At 38.5% G+C, this 23,049-nt stretch overlaps 1 protein-coding gene across 1 annotated transcript; it reads left to right on the forward strand.

Annotated features, from left to right (window-relative positions):
- Nucleotides 1-6,600: 6,600 nt before the first annotated feature.
- Nucleotides 6,601-19,497, forward strand: LOC112012739 (wall-associated receptor kinase-like 10). Its single transcript, XM_065763203.1, has 3 exons — nucleotides 6,601-7,570; nucleotides 16,967-17,104; nucleotides 18,101-19,497. The coding sequence occupies exons 1-3, from the start codon at nucleotides 6,985-6,987 to the stop codon at nucleotides 19,168-19,170; spliced, it is 1,794 nt and encodes a 597-aa protein (XP_065619275.1). The 5' UTR covers nucleotides 6,601-6,984; the 3' UTR covers nucleotides 19,171-19,497.
- Nucleotides 19,498-23,049: the final 3,552 nt, after the last annotated feature.

Consider the following 23,049-nt stretch of genomic DNA (forward strand, 5'->3'; position numbering starts at 1 on the left):
ATAATATGCTTGAGTCATGAAATTGACCACGTATTAGTTAACAGGTTCAAAGTAAGATAGATTTCATTTTCATGGTCTTCTTCCTTTGACAAGTCAAGTTGACAAATTATCATTGAAAATCCATTACATAATATTTGTAAGTATACGACCTTTTACTAATTTTAAGTATATAATCGTACTTTTAATATTATTTAAGTTAATTATCTTTTTCATTTGACTTTTACGCAATTAAATGACTTGTTGTGACATCTTAAATTGGATGAGTGTCTATTGTGCTATATATGTGATTAAGAGGAGTTCTTAATTATAACTTTATTAGTATGTTTGGAATATAGTGTAGATATGGCTATTGTTTTCCTCAATTCATAACAAATAATATTAGGACTAGGTTTCATAAAATATATATATTAGGACTAGGTCAATAATATTTTGTGGCTTGGGAGCACTATAATGCAACACGATCCTTGTCATGGACATCAATGATATTATAAAAGTGGAGAAAATTGTGATACTCGAGATTCTATGGATCAAACTGGATTGTATGATTATTTTGTACAAGCATATATTGAGCCCTGTATAAGACATGTATAAGATAAATCTGAACTATGTAAACAATCACAATGAGCCCTAATTTAACTGCATTTTGAGGAAAGCACAAATGTGCCTTATGTCATGAGTCATGACATTAGTTTTGGTTTATTTCCATTTTCTTTTTAAAGTTATATGCTGGAAATAAATATTTAATTTTTTTGTTCTTTTCTTTTAGTTATTTGCTGCGCATAAGTTTTTTAAGTTTGCTAAGTTCATATCACGTCATTGAATATGTTAGTTTTACTAGTTGCCATTACCAAGTTCGTTATTTGATTCATGCTGGATCAATTGACCGCGTTTTGAAAATACTTCAAATAGTCTTTCTAGAACCTTAAATCTCTAGTTCAATTCTTAATATGATGACAAGTCCGAAGGCCTTTGATGTTCTTGTGTTTAGCATGTGAACATTATTATCAAGTGTAGCTAGAACTATCTGTACAAGCGTGTTGAATATGTTCATCTGGATTTTGTTGGAAGTGGGTTTGCATTTGTAATTCACGAGAAAGTATATGGTGTTTCTGCTCCATATAGCATCATACTCAATGTGTGAGCCGCACACTTGGTGAGTGTGATGCTGTATGGAGTGGAAACATAATATACTTTCACGTAATCCAAGGAGTTTTTCAGTGGGTTATACTCAGGCAAGCCCATGACCTTTGGCATCATTGGATAGCACTATACAATATTAGAGCATTCGCAGCAATGAAGCTAAAAATTTAGCTTTTTAGCTCCACCAAAAGTTTCTTTATCTATTATACCTACATACCTGCTGCAGCAGTGAATCTATTTTAACTATCAACACAATAAAATAATATAAACATTACAATAAAATAATATACTCTTACAATAAAATAATATATCTCACAATCCAAAAAAACATCCCAGCACCGACCACAACCTTCTCTACAATCAGCCACAGCCACAGCCACCACTACCACCACCACACCAACACACACAATCAAACCCACAAACAAAATAAATCCCCAAACAACCATCATAGTCACCAATCCACCACCACAGCCACCAAGCCCACAGGAAAAAAAAAATCAAACACCGTACCACCAAACCATAGCCACAACAACCACCATCGCCACCACCACAGCCATCAAACCCACAGAAGAAAAAAAAAAAAAAAAACCAAACATCATTCCACCACCACAGCCATCAACCTACAGAAAAAAAAAAAAAAAAATCAAACATCATCCCACAATTATAGCCATCAAACCCATAGAAGAAAAAAAAAAATCAAACATCATTCCACCACCATAGCCGGTGGATTGACGGCGTGGATTGATGTGGATCGAACAGCGTGGATTGATGTGGATCGACGGCGTGGGTTTGGCGGCGAGGATCGACGGCGTGGGTTTGGCTGCGAGGATCAACGGCATGGGTCTGACGGTGAGGATTGATGGTGGCGTGGGTCTGGGTCTAGCGGCGAGGATCGACGGCGTGGGTTTGGCGGCGAGGTTTGATGGTGGTGTTGGTCGTCAGTGTGGGCTTGGGCTGGCAGCGGTGAGAGAGAGAGAGAGAGAGAGAGAGAGAGAGAGAGAGAGAGAGAGAGAGAGCTGAGATGATCAGAGCTGAGAGAGAGAAAGAAGGTTTATATTTTAATCAGGTAAGGATTAAAATATTATTATTATTTTTTAGATCTCATGAACAGTGCACATTTATAAATAGATGTGCACTATAGCAATGTAGCTAAAATTTTTAGATTTAGCTCCACTGCTGTAGCAAGACTTTTGTGTTTGTGGAGCTAAATTTTAGCAATATAGCATTATACCTCCATTGCTGCGAATGCTCTTAGGCATCTAAATACATAACTAGATTATTTAAAAAGATATTCATAAAGAAATTCATAGTTAGGTATTTTTAGTACAATATCATGTTTTAGAAATTAATCAATCATGCAATGAAAATGAGCAGGCTGTTTCAGAGAAAAGTAATTACCTCCAATTAGTATTTACTTGAGCAGCACTTGGTTATACCTTTCTACAATATACAAATCCCATCTTAATGGATTTAAGTTGATTAAATTGATGATAGTATGAACAAAGAACTTACTTGTGGTTGACAATTGTCAGAGAGGAGAATGTTAGATGACTTCACATCTCTATGAATGATAGGATGGTTACAAGAATGATGAAGGTACTCCAATGCCTTTGCCACACCAACTACAACCCTCATCCTTTCACTCCACCTGAGTTGTCTCAAATTTTGCTTCAGGCTTCCATTGAGTAAATTGTACACATTTGCATGCATGTCTTCGTGATTACAGTAACCAATCATCTGAACTATGTGTGATGAAGCAGAAAACTGCAGTTCGTTAGTATGCTCCTCGTCACTGGTATGGACGATCGTCAGTACCTGTTTCAAAGAAACAATGTAAGAGGGCACTTGGGTCCCGGAGAGCCTCTGATGCTTAAGTTAGTTTATCTCTTCAAGAAACAGAGTAATGTAAGAGACAATCTGAGTATAGTGTGCTGGTGTATGCGTAGATCCCTGCTTACTTCTTGTTGTTCGCCTTATATAGCATGTTTGTGAATAAATGCACGGGGCATTTATTGTGCCAAACGTTGGAGGCTTTGAATAGCCTGTTGAATGCCATTATATCCTTGTTTAAAGTCTTGTAACGTTTTTACAACGATCAGCTTAGCTGTCCGAGGCTGTCTGCTGAAGTCTGTAATGTTTAGACCTTATTAAGGAAAGGATTTAAGACCGGGTCATTAATGTGTGTAACGGTTGTCAGTATTACTGACGACCTATTTTATTGACAGTTTGCAATCTTTCAAATGACCAAATTCGCTGAAGTTCTGCTGGTCAATTGTTGCTCTTCAATGTGTTCACGTTTTATTCCAAACTGCAAGTTTACTTCTTGGAGAAGATCATCTACTGACCAATGTGTGAGTTTAAGGATTTTCACTGTTGTAGTATGCCCATCCTCCAAGTTTGCTTGGTACACCTTACTGTGGCCACCTTCTCCAATCACCATATCAGGGCTAAAATTGTTAGTCACACAACGAAGCTTTTCTGGTGTGTAATGCCTGCAGGATCCCTCTTCTTCTAGTAGTCCCAATCTTTGAAATAGTTTCTTTGTGATGAAATCAGGAACTTGTGCTGTGTTCTTGACTTTCTACAATCCTCTTTTATTAATTTTTTGTGCTGATTATGACGTTGAGCAAGATGGTGCCGTCAATGACTTTCTCAAATGCCGGGTAGGAATCGATTGATCAAAGCAAGTGTGATGTAATGGAGATGACAAAGAAGTTTGAAGGACTGCCCTTGAAGAGCCTTGTTGGGAAGTCCCCTTCATATGAATTAGGATTTTTCCTATGCCATCCAAGACCAAAAGAGAGCAAGTGGGAGGCAACCTTTTCAAACAATTAGTTTTCGAAAGGAAAAACCTGAATTTTTTGGGGTCCTTTGAAATTTTTTTCATCATTTTTTTTTTTTTTGAAAATTGAAATTCTCTTTGAAAAATGAAACCCTTTATTCTTGAACATTCTTGAAATTTTTTTTTCCTTCCTTCAAAATTTGAAATTTTCTTGAAATGGATATCATCTATTGCCATGTTCACATATTTAGTTGGATTTTTCTTTAGTTGATTAACATGTTTGTGATTTAGTTCTTCTTTAAATTTCAAAATCTACAATTAATTACCAGAACCTTTTTTTTTTTCAAAACAAAAACAGATCTGTATTTTCATTAAATACAAATCTAAAAGTTTTTCTGAACAAAAACAGATCTGTATTATCATTAAATACAGTTCTGAAATTTTTTCTAAAAAAAAAAACTGATTTGTATTTTCATTAAATATAGATTTGAAAATTTTTTTCTGAACAAAAACATATCTGTATTTTTATTAAATATAGATCTGAAATTTTTCTTAAAAAAAAAAAAACTGATTTGTATTTTCATTAAATACAAATCTAAAATTTTTTCTAATAAAAAACAAATCTGTATTTTCATTAATAAAGATCTGAATTTTTCAAGCATACAAAACTGATCTATATTTTCATTAAATACAGATCTATATTTTTTATAATAAAAAATGGTTTTCATCTTCAATAAAAATTGCAGATTTTTTATTTTCAAAGAGTGAATTAATATTGAATTTAAGGATTTTAATACGTCAATGTAATGTCATGCATCTTTTAAATGAGTATCTAATGGTTATTAAGAGTCTAGAAGACCAGACTCCGTTTGGGCGAAATGAGTGTCTAACACCTTCATATTCTGTAACCTAGCCCCCAAGCTTAAGTTTTTGGATAGTAGACTAGTGTTTTATCTTTTGTTTTGGTAGATTGCAACTAGGATCAAAGCTTTGTAATTTTTACATAGATTGTATTTATGACCAAAGCCTTGTAAAGATATTCTACCAAGTTGTATTTGTTTAATCAATTAATGACATTTGAGGTATTTTTGGACATGTAAATTGTATTTTATTTTTTCTTATGTTTTTATAAAAAAAATAAGTGACGACTCCACACAATTACCCAAAAGAGAGGGGTCCTAGGCACTCAAATCTCTTTTTTGAGAGCACCCTAGTTTCTGATCTCTCACAAAAAGACAAAATCAAAATCACCTCAAATAATATCAGCCACAACTAGGGTGGCAACAACCCACTCAATTCACCCAAACTACTGGACCTGCTTAGCTCCGCATCACCCTCGCATGGATATGATATTAATTTTCAAGTGAACGGATTCAATTATTAAAGTGACGAGTCGGGTTGGATGGAGGGTTGAGTTATTTAAACCGCCAATACTTGAGTCAACACACACACACACACACATATATATATATATATATATATTCATTTTCATTAGTCAACACACAATTTAAGTGTTTTTTTTTTTTTTTTTTAAATTATTAACTGAAACGGACTCGCCAAATCCAGCTTACAGACACCCTTAACCACAACATACATATTACATAGTAGAGAAAGTCCAAATTAAAAGCAACCAACGGTTGTAGGTCATGGGATTAATTTCCAAATTAAAAGCCATACTCGTCCATATCGGCTGCTAGATTTTGCTGACTTTTCATTTTTCGTTAGACTATATCTCATGTAAAATTTAAGTGTTTTTTTTTTTTTTTTTTTTATATAAAATTTATTAACTAATACGAACCCGCCAAATCCAGCCTACATACGCCCGTAACCACAACATACATAGTAGAGAAAGTCCAAATTAAAAGCTACCGACAGTTGTAGGTCATGGGATCAATTTCCAAATTAAAAGCCACACTTGTCTATATCGGCTGCTAGATTTTTGCTGACTTTTCATTTTTGTTAGTCTATATCTCATATCAAATTTAATATATTTTTTTTATATAAAAATTTATTAACTAAAACAAACCCGCCAAATCCTCTTCAAATAAAAAAAAAAAAACCTGCCAAATCTAGCCTACAAACACCTGTAACCACAACATACATAGTAGAGAAATTCCAAATTAAAAGCTACCGACAGTTATAGGTCATGGGATCAATTTCCAAATTAAAAGCCACACTTATCTATATCGGCTGCTAGATTTTTGCTGACTTTTCATTTTTGGCTCCCATATCAAATTTAAGTGTTTTTTTAAAAAAAAAATTATTAACTAAAACGAACCCGTCATATCCAGTCTACAGATAGACACCCTTAGCACAACATACATCGTAGAGAAAGTCCAAATTAAAAGCTACCGACAGTTGTAGGTCATGGGATCAATTTCCAATTTAAAGCCACACTCGTCTGTATCATTTTTGGCTCTCATATCAAATTTAAGTGTTTTTTTTTTAAATAAAAAAATTATTAACTAAAACGAACCCGTCAAATCAAGCCTACAGATAGACACCTTTGCACAACATACATGGTAGAGAAAGTCCAAATTTAAAGCTACCGACAGTTGTAGGTCATGGGATCAATTCCCAATTTAAAAGCCACACTCGTCCGCATCGGCTGCTAGATTTTTGCAACTTCCATGTTGACTTTGGTCTTCTATGCAATTTCCTTAGAAATATCTAGATATTTTTTTTTGGCTTATCATAAGAAGCCAGGGCTTGGCGTTGCTGTTTCACGCAGACTCATCATCATCATCATCAGAGAGAGAGAGAGAGAGAGAGTGTGTGAGAGATATAGGAATGACGGTGGGAATGGTGTTTTTATTGTGGTCAATGAATGTATTTACAAAAGCAGTGGGTTGGTAAACAGTTCATGTAGTGGAGCAGCAGCAGTTTGTGGGAACGTTACAATTCCATACCCATTTAGAATTGAACCTGGTTGCTACATTGACGATTCGTTTGCGATAGATTGCAAAAACACTACTCTTGGCTCTCCCAAGCCTTTCTTGAGAAGATTAAATCTGGAGGTGCTGGACATTTCTTTAGAGGGCACACTTCGCGTCAACTATCCTATGTCATGGTGGTGTCCTAAGAGTGGGACTAAGAATGAGACTAAGAGCGCAGCAAATGTGAACTTAGCATCAAGTCCCTTTTTTTTCTCAAAATCGAGAAACATATTCATTGCCATGGGTTGTGGCAACATGGCTCTTTTTGGATCCAGTGATGGCACAATTGGTGGGTGCATGTCCGTTTGTAAGAACGACACCATACAGACAAACAACAGCAGCTGCAATGGCATCGACTGTTGCAAAACCACAATCCCTTTTGATCTCAATGTGTTTACCGCAGGTGTATCGGGAAAGTTCGGAAAATTTAAGAGTGCCAAAGATTGCAATTATGGCTCCTTGGTAGATAAGAAGTGGTTCGAGGAAAATGTAACAAACCAATTTGAAGTAAAAAAAATGTCTCAAGTTCCTGTGGTAATAAATTGGGAAATAAATGAAACCTTATCGTCTCTTGTAATGGAAACTAATTCATCTCACTCAACCTGTCGGCCTGCAAATGGTTCTTCGTTATTGGGTAATATGAGTACGACTTTTACATGTACTTGCGACTCCGGCTTTGAAGGAAATTCCTATCTAGTTGATGGATGTCAAGGTAAACTTCTCGCACTCTATTGATTCTATTTATTAATAAATAAATTAAATGTGTGTTTCATTTGCGTAGACCAATAAAAATGATTAAATTAATTAATTTTGATGTTGTCACAAAATTTCATTTTCGGTGCGACAAAATCTGTAGATATATTTTTGTATCATAACTAGGACGTGTGACAAATATTGTGTTCAAAAAAAAAAATTTTATTTTGGTATATCATTTGTCAAAAATTAAGTTTGATAATCTTAGGGGGAAAAAAGGAGTTTGACAAAGTATATTTATTTCTTCTACTTCTCTTCCTTTTTTTAAGTTTATCAAGCATCTTCAATAATGAATAATAATAGATTATTTTACAAAGGAAAAAATTGATTATTATTGTGGGCTTCCTTCTTCTTCTTTTTTTCTTTTACCTATTTTCCCCTATTTTTCAAAGCTTGTGATTGAACAACGAAGAAGATTCTAATTAGATATATAGTCTAACTGACTTTTGTGAAAATAATTGTTTGTTGTAAATTGTAATTTTGTCATTTATTTGTTTGTTTATTTTATTTTTGTCTTTCTTAATCAGCAAGTTGTGTGAGTAATATATATGAATCTAAGAAATATTTTTTTGTGGAAAAGATAATTTTGGATCTAGTCTTTTGTTGATGTTTCAGTGGTACTATTGATAATATACTTCACTGAAATTAATTATATTCTAAAATCATTTGTTCCCATTTTTTATCTCTTAATGGCCATTATTTTAATTTGAATTTACGTTGTTGACGATTTTTCTTTGTTTATGTTAGCCTTAGCGTTTTTATTATTATTATTATTATTATTATTATTTTATCTTGGTGTTCTGTCGACACTTTGCAAGTAGATTAACAGTGATCAAAGTAAATAAAAATAAAAATAAATAAATATTGTAATTTAGATTAAAAAAAATTCCTTAGTTATGTAACAAAGATATTGACACTTATTTGTAAATCAGAAATATAAAACAAAAAGGAGTGCTTATCTTGGTACAAGATAATAAAACCATATAGCTGTGTGAATTAATCTTCATCAAACGATGGACATGCACTTTTGATCTGTAAAATTGCATAAATAATTCAAAAATAATATAATTAATTACCTTAAGAAGATTCTTAAACTTCTTAATAGCAAATGAAATTAATTTAGTTAAGAATAATAAAAAAAGATAATTGAAATAGTTGCACCTGTAAATCAGAAATATAAAACAAAAGGGAGTGTTTGTCTTGGTATACTATAATAAGACCATATAGCTGAGCTGGGTGAATCTATCTTCAAACGATGAACATGCTCTTTGGATCTGTAAAATTGCATCAATAATTCAAAAATCAAATAATCGATTACCTTGAAGATTAACAATCTTCTTAATAGCAAATGAAATTTAGTTTAAAATATGAAATTAAAAAAATTGTAATATTTTTACCTTGGGAAGATTGATATAAATTCTCTATTTATACTTGGGAGACGCTCCAGTTATATTAGCAACTCACAGGAATTTAATAATGTCATTTATGTCCATATATGTTTTATTTTTTATTTTTATTATTTTGGGAGAAACATGTTTAGATGGGTCCTAAGTCTTATATCCGTTGGAGTCTCTCATATGTTAAATGTTAAGATATAAACCATTGTAACTGAAAAATGGATGGAATAATGATTGGGGTAATTTAAGGATTAGTTAGTGGGTTAGTGCACATTTAAGAGCAAACAAAGAAAATTAATTTTAATAGCAATAATTTCATAACATATGATAGATTTGAGGAGTCCAATTTGCATTCAATTATTGTTATTATTTTTTTACTACTCTTTTCAATTATTCTTTGTATAATAAATATATAGATGCCAAGTAACTATTTTTTGGTAGTTTTTATTTTCAAAGTAAATTTTGGGATATTCTTGGTTTTTATCATTTCAATTATTATTATTTTTTTACTACTCTTTTCAATTGTTCTTTGTACTATAAATTTATAATGCCGAGTAACTTTTTTTAATAGTTTTTATTTTAAAATTAAATTTTGGGATATTCTTGGTTTTTTTGTAGGTGCCATAATTGTGGAAAAAAATGCCTTAAAAAAAAACCTTAACGGATTCTTTTTAAAGAAAAAAAGGGCATAACAAAACTTTAAATAATCCTATTTTTTTACTACTCTTTTCAATTGTTTCTTGTACTATAAATTTATAATGCCAAGTTACCATTTTTTGGTAGTTTTTAAGTGAAAAGTAAATTTTGGGATATTCTTGGTTTTTTTTGTAGGTGCCATAATTGTGGAAAAATGCCTTAAAAAAACCTTAAAACCTTAACGGATTCTTTTTTAAGAAAAAAAGGGCATAAAAAAACTTTAAATAATCCTAAATGACAATAATTCAAATCAAAGGGTAGTGCAGAAGTCGATTTTAAAGAGGAATAGCAGTAGTCATTTTACATTATTACAAAAAAAAAAAAAGAAAAATAAGACATAAATCTTTTGAAAATGACATAAATGACCACAACAAATATAAATTAAAGTGTCTTAAAAGTAATAAGTCATAACCAAAAAAATAAATTTATTTCATTAAAAAAAATTAATTTAGAAGAAATGACATGTTTCATTGTTGTATGCTTTGAGAAAGAGACACGTGTCATCTTTGCACGCATCCTCCAGTTTGAGAATCGAACTTTAAGGAAAAAAAAATTATTTTAGAAGAAATGACATGTGTCACTGTTGTGTGCTTTGAGAAAGAGACATGTGTCATCATTGCATGCATCCTCTAGTTTGAGGATCCAAAAGATAGTGTAGGGTCAGTTTTTTGTAGCCTAAGCCCAAAAGAGATTGGTTATAGGCCTAACGAATCCAGAACAATAAATTTGTAGAGAGTGGGTTGAAGGTTTAGGCGCCGATCGGCGTATTAGAAGCCTAAACATCTTTTCCTTTTATTGAAGAAACACTTGGAACCATTTACAACTAGGAGATGCTCCTCGGCCATGGCTTTTTTCCTCCCTTCACTCCAAAAAACCCCCTCCCTTTACATTTTGCTTGTCTCTCTTATATATTACTATCTTCCTCTTTCTGTTGATCATTCATTGGCCTCTCCTTTGGCCGCCTGTCCCATCAGAGGTCGTATCCGTGCTCAAGTGGTTCACCCTGATCGATGTAGCCCTGCCCGGGGGTTGCATCCCCATTAATGCGGCCAGAAGGGTTAGGTGAACGTATTAAGTGTTGAGGTGACAACTGGCTTTGGGTCTGTCCCCCCTCCCCTATAGTTATCCTTAGTATGCCGAGGACGAGGGGATCCTCGGCGCGGATCCAAAGAAGGGTTTGCTCCCCAAATTGGCCTTGGGTGGTCATCCCTCCTCTGACTGGGCCATTTGGGCCTGGCTTGGAGTGGGCCGTGGATGTACGATTTCCTGGCCCCACAATAGTCCCTCAAAATCTTGCTGCACGCATCCTTGGGCGGGGAGGAGGATTTTGACATCCTCGGCCTCATCCCCCCCCCACCCTTCGTTAGTGCTGGGGCCCATTCACCTGCCAAGGGCACGTCGCTGACGCTTCGGAGCACGTAACGTGTCCATCATTAAATCCAGGCGGCTCTGTGCCCTCCCACGTCCAAGGAGGAGTTATCCATCCAGCGGTGGAGATTCGTCTGGCATTCATGAGCGGGAAAACCCGCATGGCTTCTCGATCTGGGGTATAAATACCCGTACGAACCGCTTCTTCCTGTTCCTCATTTGTAATCGAGGATATTCGTGCGCCCTTCCCGAGTTCAGACACCCCCTTACTAGCACCTCAAGCACAAAAGCTTGTCCGAGGAGCCCTTTCTCTTTCCTGTAAGTCGCTCTCTCTTTGGCCCCTCTTTCTCATTACCCTTTTTTCTGCTTCGCCTGTTCTTTCTTAGTTATTTTAGGCGTCTATTGGGATGGGTAGGTTTAAGAAATATGATGATACTGAAGAGGCGATGGAGAAATTCATCACCGACTATAAAATTCCCGGCAATGTGAATCTGAGACATTGTGAGGATGGGGAGTGGCGCATATACAGGCAGGAGAGCGAGGTGGTAATTCCCGTAGTCGCCTTCCTTGAAGGGGGGATGACGATTCCCATGGGGCCGGTGATGAGGGATTACCTCATGCACTTTCGGTTGGCCCCCACCCAGTGTGGGATAAATGTCTTTAGGATTCTGGGCTGTGTGGACGCCCTGAACGAGAAGATGGGGCTGAGGTTGACCCACCATGACGTGAACTGGTGTTACAATCTTCAGCTTCTTAAGGGCCATTCGTATTACCTGAAAACGAGGGACGACAGGGTGCGGCTCATTCAGTGCCTCCCCGAGTCCAGCAAGGGGTTCTATGAGGATTTCCTCATTGTGTCGGGAGAGTGGCATGATGGCCTTCACTGCCCAACAACAGAGGGCACACCAGGTGGGGCAGTGGGAGACAGATAGGGTTTCAAGCTCTCGTCTCTTTTCTTCACCCCCCTTTCTTTTTTACTAACGTCCTGGTACTTTCTGTTTGCAGACCCGCACGCCTTCCAGCGTCACTTCCATCTGATCAACCGGGAAGACTTGCAAAAGGTGTTGAGGGCGCCGGTGTACATAAACGAGGACGACAACCAGGTTAGGGCCGCCCACATAATTTTGGGTTATACACCTACCCAGAAATCGTTCCCGGTTCCGAAGCACGTCATCCTCGCCAACGATCCTCGGCTCCAGAGGATTACTGTGACCGAGGACGGATTTTCGTTCCCCGAGGGGCCCTCCGACCAGGAAACTGTCACATTAGCCGTCCCCTCCTCTTCCCAACTGTTTGCCGAGGCTGCCGAGGGAGCTCCAGAGGGGGAAGGGGACGCGTTTGAAGTTTTCGCTCATCTTGATCAGTCCGAGGATCCTCCCGGGGACTTGGGTGATCCCAATTTGAGCGAAGCAGACCTCCTTGTTTCAGAAACCCCTCCTCGGCCGTCAATGGGTTACAAGAGGAAACCCACCACCAAGTTGTTGGACCTGCTTGAGGGCCAGCCGGGGGAGTCCCAACAGAAAACTCCTACTCCTCCTTCGAAGGCTAAGTCGACTTCCGCTCGGCAGAAGCTTCCTCCTTCTCCTTCTCAGACGCGCTCGCCCTCTGGGTCCGTGCCTGCTGGTCCTAAGAAGAAGAAGGATAAGGGTAAAAGGATCGTGGGGGATAGGACGGTGTCCTCACAGGAGGAGGACACTGCTCTGCGGCCATCCAAGCAGCTTAAGATAGGCGGAAGGAGTCCGGATAGGCAGGTCGCCGACACCACCTCGTCCGGGGCTGACGCCTGGCTCCCAGCCCCGATGCTCCGCGGGGAGCCATTGAGGGATAACGCCTCTCTTAGGGATTTCAACGAGGGCGAGGGTACGCGCGTGGCAGACGCATTGGAGAGGAGCTTGCTGCTCCCAGCGGACATGGCTGAGCTTGACTCATTGACGAGCGAGCAGGTCTTCCTCAGCCTTAAGCGATATGTGGGGATGGTAAGGGCTATAACCTCAATTCTTTTCCCACTCTTTTCCTTTTATGGGACTCATCGCACATTGGTCATTTTGACAGGCCGTCCAAGCTATCTTTGCGTTGGAGGGGGCGGCAAACGACCAGAAGGAGGTCCTTAAAAAGGAGCGCGACTGGCGATACCAGGCCACCAATACTCTGAAAAATTCTGAAGCTGACCTCGTCAAGGCTCGACAGGCTCTGAAGGAGGTGACCAGTGAGCGGGATAATGCGCTGTCTGGTCTTAAGGGCGCCCAGACCCAGGCCACGGAGCAGACGACGCGCCTACGCGAGGCGGAGGAGCAATTGCGGATCTCGAGGGATCTGATTACTGACCTGCGGGCTGACGTGGCTAAGGCCGAGGGGAATCAGAGGGCAGCGGAGTGGGCCAGGGACCAGGCCCTGCGGGCCAAGGACGAGGCTGATCATGGCAAGGAGATGGCCGAGCGTGCCAAGGAGGAGGCCGAAGCCGCAGCCTACGCTGATGGGGTGGCTGCAGTAGAGGCCGACTACAAGGCTCAAGTCCCGGGAGTGTGTAGGCGATATTGTTCCCAGGTCTGGGCTGAGGCCCTCAAACAAGCTGGGGTGGAGGCTGCGTCCGACCTGTGGAAGGCGGAGAACGTGTATTATCCCCCCGCTATCCGTGAGGCCGCCCCTGAGGACCCTGAGGTTGGGGAGATTACTGAAGAAGTGCGGGCAGCTGAACTGGGGGAGCATTCGAGTGAGGAGGTACCCCCAGAGATAGTGGAGATCCCTTCCGATGATCCAGCCCCCACCACTGAGGAAGTAGCTGCTCTCGCCGTACCCCCGCAGACTATCCCCTCAGGCCAGGGCTCGGAGGGGTCAGGGGCTGCCTCTGTCCAACCGGAGCAAGAGGAGTAGGCTCCCTGGCGTTTCGGCTCGTCCTGCTTTCACGTTGTTATTTTATTTTGTTATACTTCTCTTCTATGTACTGTGGCTCCTGCCATGCAATTTTTACGAACTCATCGTTGTAATGCGAATTTGATTTCCCTTTACTTGAATTGCTCATTTGTGTACACGCTGCCTGCTTTTCCTTTCTTCCTTAGATCTGTATGACTTTAGCTTGAATTGCATGTTGGTCAGTTGCGCCAGTAACGATGATAAGGAGAGAGAACGTATGCATGGGCACCTCTCTCGCGTCTCAAGGGCCCTATGGGGCTTGGTCCTCTCCTAACTTGGGATGTTTTGTAGTTGGCCTCCCTGTAGGCCTGAGTCCGAGGGCCATGCGACGCCCCTGTTCTGTTCGGCGCAACGGTCTGATTGAGCGGTTAGTTTCCCCATAGGCCTGAGTCCGAGGACCATGCAGTGCCTTGGTTCTGTCTAACGCTTTGATTTCTCTGTAAGTATCTAGTTTCCCCATAGGTTTGAGTCCGAGGACCATGCAATACCTTGGTTCTGTCTAGTACCCAGGTATAGAGGAGCGAGTAGTTTCCCCATAGGCCTGAGTCCGAGGACCATGCAGTGCCTTGGTTCTGTCTAACGCTTTCATTTCTCTGTAAGTATCTAGTTTCCCCATAGGTTTGAGTCCGAGGACCATGCAATACCTTGGTTCTGTCTAGTACCCAGGTATAGAGGAGTGAGTAGTTTCCCCATAGGCCTGAGTCCGAGGACCATGCAGTGCCCTAGTTCTGTCTAACGCTTTCATTTCTCTGGAAGTATCTAGTTTCCCCATAGGTTTGAGTCCGAGGACCATGCAATACCTTGGTTCTGTCTAGTACCCAGGTATAGAGGAGCGAATAGTTTCCCCATAGGCCCGAGTCCGAGGACCATGGAGTGCCCTGGTTCTGGGGGTTTGTCTTCGGATTGCTCTACTGGAGATGATTCTTCCTTGAGTCGGATTTTGATCTTACACGTGGCGCTGATCTCGCCTCCAGCTCGAGCCCCCATTTTCCTCACTTACGAAGCGTCCCTTGGCCGTTCGTGTTCCGCGCTTGACGTTTCGGTGCGCGAGACGCACTCTCATTAATGTCCTCATGAATTAACACGAATCCAACGGTCTACGGTCCCCTTGGAATTGGGTGGCCACATAACTAGCACTGTTGACAACTCTCTTTTCGAATTCTGCGTGAATTAATTCTCACCAACATTTATCCCCTATATAAGACTCTTCGGGGGGGAGGTTTCTTCACACACCATGAACCTCCCAACACAAATAGAAAGAACACACCTCTTCAGCTCCCCCAACCCCTTTAATAACCTCGCCGGAATTGTGACTGGAGTCAGTAGATATGGGGCAGCTTTGGGCGGGTGTGAGGACATCCGTGCCAAGAGCCATTGTGGCCGCAGCCCCCACTAGGCTTTTGGTGCGGCAGAGTTTAGGCGTAACCCCGATGGTGCCATGCATGGTGGCTCGGCGGGATGTCGTTAGAGTACCTAATGTCTCTCCTCGGAGTGCACCCCCGACGGAGGAGATGTGTGAATTCACGTCATGGCCGGTGCCCGAGTGTTGCCGTCTCCAACGGCCAACGCTCGTGAGGGCTGGAGAGAATGGAGGGAACATCATGAGGGAAGGTGTCCCGGGGCACCTGCATCTGCTCCTCGCTTTGATCAAGCTCCGCCGCTCCGAGAAAGGAGTCGTTGGTGGCCTTGAAACAAGCTGGCCCTCCCCCTTCCCTGCTTTTAGTGTCAAGTTCTCTCATTCTCTTGATGCCAATAAAAGCATGGGTTGACACTTCCCTCTAGCTAGTTTTAGGGCGGGTCCACCTGGCCTCTGATTGTAGAACTAGCTGGTAGGAATAATTGTGAAGCACGCCTGCCTGAGCCTCTGATTGTAATTTGTAACTTTTCTTTTCTATGAAATAATATCGAGCTCTCTTTCTTTGCTGTTAAATCATCTGTCTCGAATTTTTTTTTTTTTTTTTTTTGATCACCATCAATCTTTCATAGAATGATTACTTAGAACCGTCGCCTGTTGTGCCGGCCGACGCACTAATCCTCCCCACAGATAGCGCCAATTGTAGGGTCAGTTTTTTGTAGCCTAAGCCCAAAAGAGATTGGTTATAGGCCCAACGAACCCAGAACAATAAATTTGTAGAGAGTGGGTTGAAGGTTTCGGCGCCGACCGGCGTATTAGAAGCCTGAACATCTTTTCCTTTTATTGAAGAAACACTTGGAACCATTTACAACTAGGAGATGCTCCTCGGCCATGGGCCGAGGAGGCTTTTTTCCTCCCTTCACTCCAAAAAACCCCCTCCCTTTACATTTTGCTTGTCTCTCTTATATATTACTCTCTTCCTCTTTCTGTTGATCATTCATTGGCCTCTCCTCTGGCCGCCTGTCCCATCAGAGGTCATATCCGTGCTCAAGTGGTTCACCCTGATCGATGTAGCCCTGCTCGGGGGTTGCATCCCCATTAATGCGGCCAGAAGGGTTAGGTGAACGTATTAAGTGCTGAGGTGACAACTGGCTCTGGGTCTGTCCCCCCTCCCCTATAGTTATCCTTAGTATGCCGAGGACGAGGGGATCCTCGGCGCGGATCCAAAGAAGGGTTTGCTCCCTAAATTGGCCTTGGGTGGTCATCCCTCCTCGGACTTGGCCATTTGGGCCTGGCTTGGAGTGGGCCGTGGCTGTACGATTTTCTGGCCCCACAGATAGATAGATGGGAGAATAAATAATTGTATATATTAATACAATCATAATAAATATTTACTAATAGTTAATAAAGTTCATATTTATAAAAATAATAACATAAAAAGGAAAAAAAAGAACCATATTTTGTTGAATATTTTTTAGACGATAGACTTTTTGTGACTATTGACTAGTAGTATTATACAACAAAAATGACTTTTTGAATTAATGTCAATGTTGCATTGTCATGTTTTATTGTTGATATTTTTGAACATCTGTTCTAATGTTGTGTTTGTTATTGCATGCCACTATGTCAGATATTGACGAATGCGTAGATCTCGAATTATGTAGTTTTTACGATCTACGATATGACTGTGTAAATGTTCTTGGGGGATACTATTGTGATACAGTTTCAGTTTCTGATCGCAAGTCTCGCAACAAAATTATCATAATAGGTATGTCCTTTTACCCTCTTAGATCTACAATAATTGAAAAATGATTTACTTGAAGTAGGAAGGTGAGTTTGGAACTCTAAATGGTAAAGGCAAACGGATAATATTTGAATGAAGAATAACCCAATTGTTGCTTACTGTTTCCCTTTTGTCTCTTAATCTTTTTGTCTTTAATACTTCTTTAGGGGGTGACCCCCTTGAATCAAGTCAATTTTTTAACATTTTCTATTTATTCCGTCTACGAACCAATTGGTTACTAACAAATGGAATTATGAAGATGACCCACAGGTTGTTTTTATTTACTCCTAAAAAAAATGAAGATGACCCACAAGCAAACTCAAAAGAATTTATGTGAATGTTCAACAAATTTTCCAAGAATTTTAGATTATTATTATCTTAAATTGCTACTTGTCAATGTAAGTTAACATACTTTTGTCACAGAATATATATATATATATATATATATATATAAATTTTTTTTCAAGATAGAATTTATATTTTAACCTAATCTAAGTGTATATGTGTGTGAAGTTTCCTCCTAGAGACTTGAACACCGGCCTTTGCCCTTCACACCACAAGCACTTATACTTGTGGAGTGACCACCGCACCAATGGTGCGTGGTGGTCAAAAAATAGTTTGTCCATCCTTTTGGCATTCAAAGAAGTTGTCCCTATTTTATTTAAAACTATTATAAGCTTTCGATTGGTCTTTGCTCTTGAGGTATATTGGACCCATTAGAACTTAATGCTTGTTTTTTTCTATTATCAATTTTTTTTTTTTTTTGCTAAACTTATTTTCTGTTATCTTTTATCCTCCATCTATGACCCACTTTTAGTGAATCATTCTCTTTGACAACTACTTGTCAATGTAAGTTAACATACTTTTGTCATGGGATTGTTTGTCTAGCCTTTTGGCGTTTGAAGAAGTTGTCTCTATTTTATTCAAAACTATTATAAGTTATACTAGGAGTAATCTTCCTAATTTCATTGTGTTAATCAGGTATTAGCACAGGCATTGGACTATTATTTCTGTTTATTGGTGGATGGTGGTCATACAAAGTGGTAAAAGAAAGGAAGAATATTAAGCGCAAGGAGAAGTTCTTCAAACGAAATGGTGGTTTATTATTACAACAACAATTGTCTTCAAGTGACGTGACTGTTGAGAAAACCACCAAATTGTTTAATTCAAAGGATTTGGAAAAGGCCACTGACAATTTTAATGTGAATAGAATTCTTGGTCAAGGAGGACAAGGCACTGTTTATAAAGGTATGTTGACAGATGGGAAAATTGTTGCAATAAAAAAGTCCAAGGTAATTGATGAAGGAAAACTCGAAGAATTTGTTAATGAAGTTGTCATTCTTTCACAAATTAACCATAGGAATGTGGTTAAACTACTTGGTTGTTGTTTGGAGACAGAAGTTCCTTTGCTTGTTTATGAATTCATTCCTAATGGAACTTTATCCCAATATCTCTATGACCAAAATGAGGAGTTTCCAGCAACATGGGATATGCACTTACGAATTGCTACAGAAGTTGCAGGGGCTCTTTTCTACTTACACTCAGCAGCTTCTACACCCATTTACCACCGAGACATTAAGACTACAAACATTCTCTTAGATGATAAGTACAGAGCAAAAGTAGCAGATTTTGGGACTTCAAGATCAATTGCTGTTGATCAAACTCACCTAACCACAGCAGTACAAGGCACTTTTGGATATTTGGACCCTGAGTATTTCCAATCAAGTCAGTTTACAGAAAAGAGTGATGTTTATAGTTTTGGTGTTGTCCTTGTTGAGCTCTTAACCAGAGAAAAAGCGATTTCTTCTACAAGAACAAAAGAATGCAAAAGTTTAGCCACATATTTCTTTCATTCAATGGAGAAGAACAATTTGTTTGACATTATTGATGCTCGAGTTATGAAGGACGCTAAACAAGAAGAAATCATAGTAGTTGCAAACCTTGCAAAAATGTGCTTGAATATGAAAGGGAAGAAACGACCTACAATGAAAGAAGTTGCAATGCAATTGGAGGCAGTCCAAACATTGCAAAAAAGTCCTAATGTTCAATAAAACCAAGAAGAGATTGAATATGCCAAAATCGAAATGTATGAGCAATGGGATGTTGTTTCTACATCAACAATGTTAGGTGCAGACAGTGGTGTAGCCTCATCTTCAAGCTCCCGCCCACTGTTATCTTTTTAATTAGGTTGAAGTAAAAGCTTTTGTTGCAGTATTTATTTAGTTTCATCCTATAATGCTATATCTTTAGTCTTTTTTTTTTGGTACTATAAAACTCATTTCATGGAATTAGTTCTTAAGGTGGATTAACCTTATGCTCTTTTGGTTGTACAATATAGCAAAAGTCTGCATTTTGGTATTATAAGAATCCATTAGTATTATATGGATCAAATGATTTGCCATTTAAATTATTGGTGTTTGAAGAGGAAAAAAAATTAAGGTAGACGGACCCATTCAAACAAGCCTGCCATAGGTGATGGTACTGAGATAATGGGTGATCAAAGCACAGGAATAGGATGACGGATTGAGGCACCGGATGGATGGTCCTCGTAGTGGACGGATTATCCTCTATAGTGGACAGATTCTAGGTGTACGGACACAAGGTTGATGGATATCAAAGCCACATGCCACCCAGATGGCTTAAGTGAACTCCAAAGAATCCTAAATTGAAATATCTTACACCTTACGATTGACCCTGGTTAATGGAAACCCTCTACGGGAAGAATCTTGCAAAATACGTACATTTATTAGGATCTTCCCTATAAGGAAACATCTTCTTGCCCAAGAAATAGAAGTTAGTTCTACACCACTATAAAAGGCCCCAAGCCCTCAAAAAACAAGGTAGGCATAATTTACCCAAGCTCTGACACTTTAGAATTGTGAAAGTTCTCTAATTTAACCTTCGAAGGGTCTTTGGTACCACACCGGTACTCTCTGTAGGGTTTTTCTTATTCTTTGTTGTGTAGGTTTTGATTAGGGCGTGTGAGGACAGTGCAACTTACTAAGGATTTTTGTCATCATCAGTGTCCATAGTGTCCTATGTGCCTAAGAGAGTTACAATATTCATAATATGGTGCATCCTATATACCATTCATGTCCAAGGCCTCTCCTTGTAGTTTGAGCACCCATCGCACAATTACATCTTCTTGAAATTGGAAGTTTCCATCGTTGCACTTTCCATTTCATTTTTTGTGTTCCTCTTGGGAAACAAAATGCCAAGAAAAAAAGAATCATTCAAGCATACTAGCAATTGAAAATTTCTTGCATTAGTTGTGGGATTTCCCTCTTCTTTTTCTTTGTTTTATATATATATATATATATATATTTTTTAAATTGAAATANCTTACTCAATATCTTTTTATTGGAGGTGAATTTTGACAAATCTACCATTGGATTACATTTTCATCTTATATCTTCATGCTTGCAAAATTTCTAGAAAATTAAAGATTAATAGCTATCTCATCAATAAATTGTTTAAATTGCAAGTTTTTATAGTTTTAAATTATACATAAAATATAAACTTGTAGATCATATGGTAAATAATATCCAATTGATACAACATTTGACATGTGTATTAAGAACACAAAGAACATACAATTTAACAATAAGATTTTCAAAAAATATGTAATAATATTTATTTTATTAGGTAAAGTTGTAGCCTTAAGATACAACTAATTTTGTAGCTAAATTTCATCATATATATATATGACTGTTTGACCTCCTAAACTTGAACCTCCCTTCAACCCCTAGGTATTTAGTACCTTTCAAGGTACCACTTGGACCAAATGTCGGTCATCTTAAGTCGATTTGAGTCATATAAACAATAGCATTTAAAGTTTCAATTGCGACTATTCTTTTTTTGTTATAGTTCATATTTTTTTTCTGGGTGTGAACTATGAGTAAATAGCTCAATTTGATTTTGATATTTTAGGATTGATTTATGTATAAATGTATACGGATCAGAGAAAGTTAAAAACATTTGAAATAGTTATAACCTTATGGGAGAAGAATGTTGAAACTCATATCAGAGAGAAAGTCTCTAGGGCCCTAGGCTCCACTTTTACTTCCTTGACACACTATAAGAAAAAACCCAAGTGCAGTGGAAGTAGCTGAAGCATCAAAGACTAAGAAATCACCCACCTTGTTTGGATTAGTCAATATTTTTGATGACCCATTAACAAAAGGGCCTGAACCCACCTCCAAGCTTGTGGGTCGAGCTCAAGGTGTATATGGGCCAGCTGGCCAACAAGAAGTAGGCCTACCTTTGGCCAGGAACCTTGTTTCCACAGTTGGGTAATTCAATGGTAGCACTCTCACTATTTTGGGCAAGAATGCAGTGTTTCATCCAATCCTTGAGATGACAATAATAGATGAGACTGGTGCTTTCCGGTTGGCATGTGGATTTGTGCAAGCAAAGGCACACTTTTTCAATCTTAACTTTGGGGATTCTATTGTGAAGTACCATGTTGTGGGCCTTGTGGCTATAAATTATTGAGCTATAATAAAGGAGTCTATATTCTCTTTCAAAGGACCACAGTGCTTGTTCATTCCAATAACAAATTCGTCTACTTTATTGGGACTTTATTAATTTGTTAGAATCTTTTAATGTTTTGCATTGATGGATATTGTGGGTTTTGTGAACTGTTAGTGGAATACATATAAAATTGATAGAGATTCTGCAAAAAATAGGTTTAAAACTAAAGAAGCTTAGGCCTAAAGCTTCTTTTTGAAAATACTTTTAAGACTATATATTTACGGTAATACTAATCAATCCTAATTCTCAAAAGAATGACCACACAGGGTATGGCTTGATGGTAGAAGTCTTTATTTTAGTAATCAGAGAGAAGCGGAGCGATAGTCTTAGTAAGGCCTATGTGATACACGTGGTATTATCCATTATCATCACGTGACATAGAATTGATGAGCTCACATCAAAGACCTATTTTTTTTATTCAAGAAAAAAAAAATCCTCAAAAGAATGTTTTTTGTGGCCAGTTTTTGAGACAGTATTTTGCTGTAAAAGTAAGATGCTCTTGCACATGCACACAGCACACCACTCTTTCTAATGTAAAAGTAGGGTGCTGTTAATGGGTGCCGTACTGCTCTAGTATAAATAAGTATAAAATATTCATGTTTTTTGGGAATTTGGAAAAAGCTAGATAAGTAATTTAGGCGTGCGCCAATTTTGATGGGAAAAATCAAATCATTAAAGAGTTGGTTTTATCTTGACTTGAGTTCTAACTTTTTGTTCTTATTTATTTATTTTTTGAGAAATGACTTTTTTGTTTAGAAATCACTTTAGTATAGATGAAAAAATTATGATACAAATAAAATAAAATAATAGTTGATGAAGCATGATTTCACCTTTTTAGTACGTTGGACGACTTGAGACCCTGTGTAAGAGAAAACACCAAATAGATAATGGCACTGGTTTGGAGCCTGCTAAGGACCTTCCGATACTTAAGTTAGCTTAAACTATTTAGGAATCTCAATTCTGTAGTGTAAAAATCTTGTCCCTTATACCTATCTTTCCTGGCTTTATATAGCCTTATGCTAAGTTAATGCTCGGTCTAACGTTAAACTAGAGTTGGAGGATTTAATGCTCAATGGTGGCCATTTAATCCCAACATTTCTTGTTTGTAACCGACCTTTTACTGCATATTATTGGATGGAGATAACGGTTCTGTGCTCATTTATCACTCAATCATTGAATGCTATCTAGACTTAATGCACTTACGCTCATCCACACTCTTACTCGTCATTGTTATAGATGGTTTACTAGTTACAAACGACCATTCAGGTGCTACTCGTCAGTTGCCCCCTTTTATTCCTTTGTCATCCTTTGTTTGGACGAGCAAGGGAATATGGAAATTCCTCCTTGGGTGGGTTAGTTTATTCGTGCCTCAAGATTCTCGTCCCATCACATCTATT

Source organism: Quercus suber, unplaced genomic scaffold (genome assembly GCF_002906115.3).
Source record: "Quercus suber isolate HL8 unplaced genomic scaffold, Cork oak 2.0 scaffold_496, whole genome shotgun sequence".
Lineage (NCBI taxonomy): Eukaryota > Viridiplantae > Streptophyta > Magnoliopsida > Fagales > Fagaceae > Quercus > Quercus suber.

Coding starts and splice junctions, on each gene's coding strand:
- LOC112012739 (XM_065763203.1), top strand. CDS start 6,985: ATGTCATGGTGGTGTCCTAAGAGTGGGACTAAGAATGAGACTAAGAGC. Junction 7,571..16,966: donor TCTAGTTGATGGATGTCAAG/GTAAACTTCTCG, acceptor CCACTATGTCAG/ATATTGACGAATGCGTAGAT. Junction 17,105..18,100: donor CAACAAAATTATCATAATAG/GTATGTCCTTTT, acceptor TGTGTTAATCAG/GTATTAGCACAGGCATTGGA.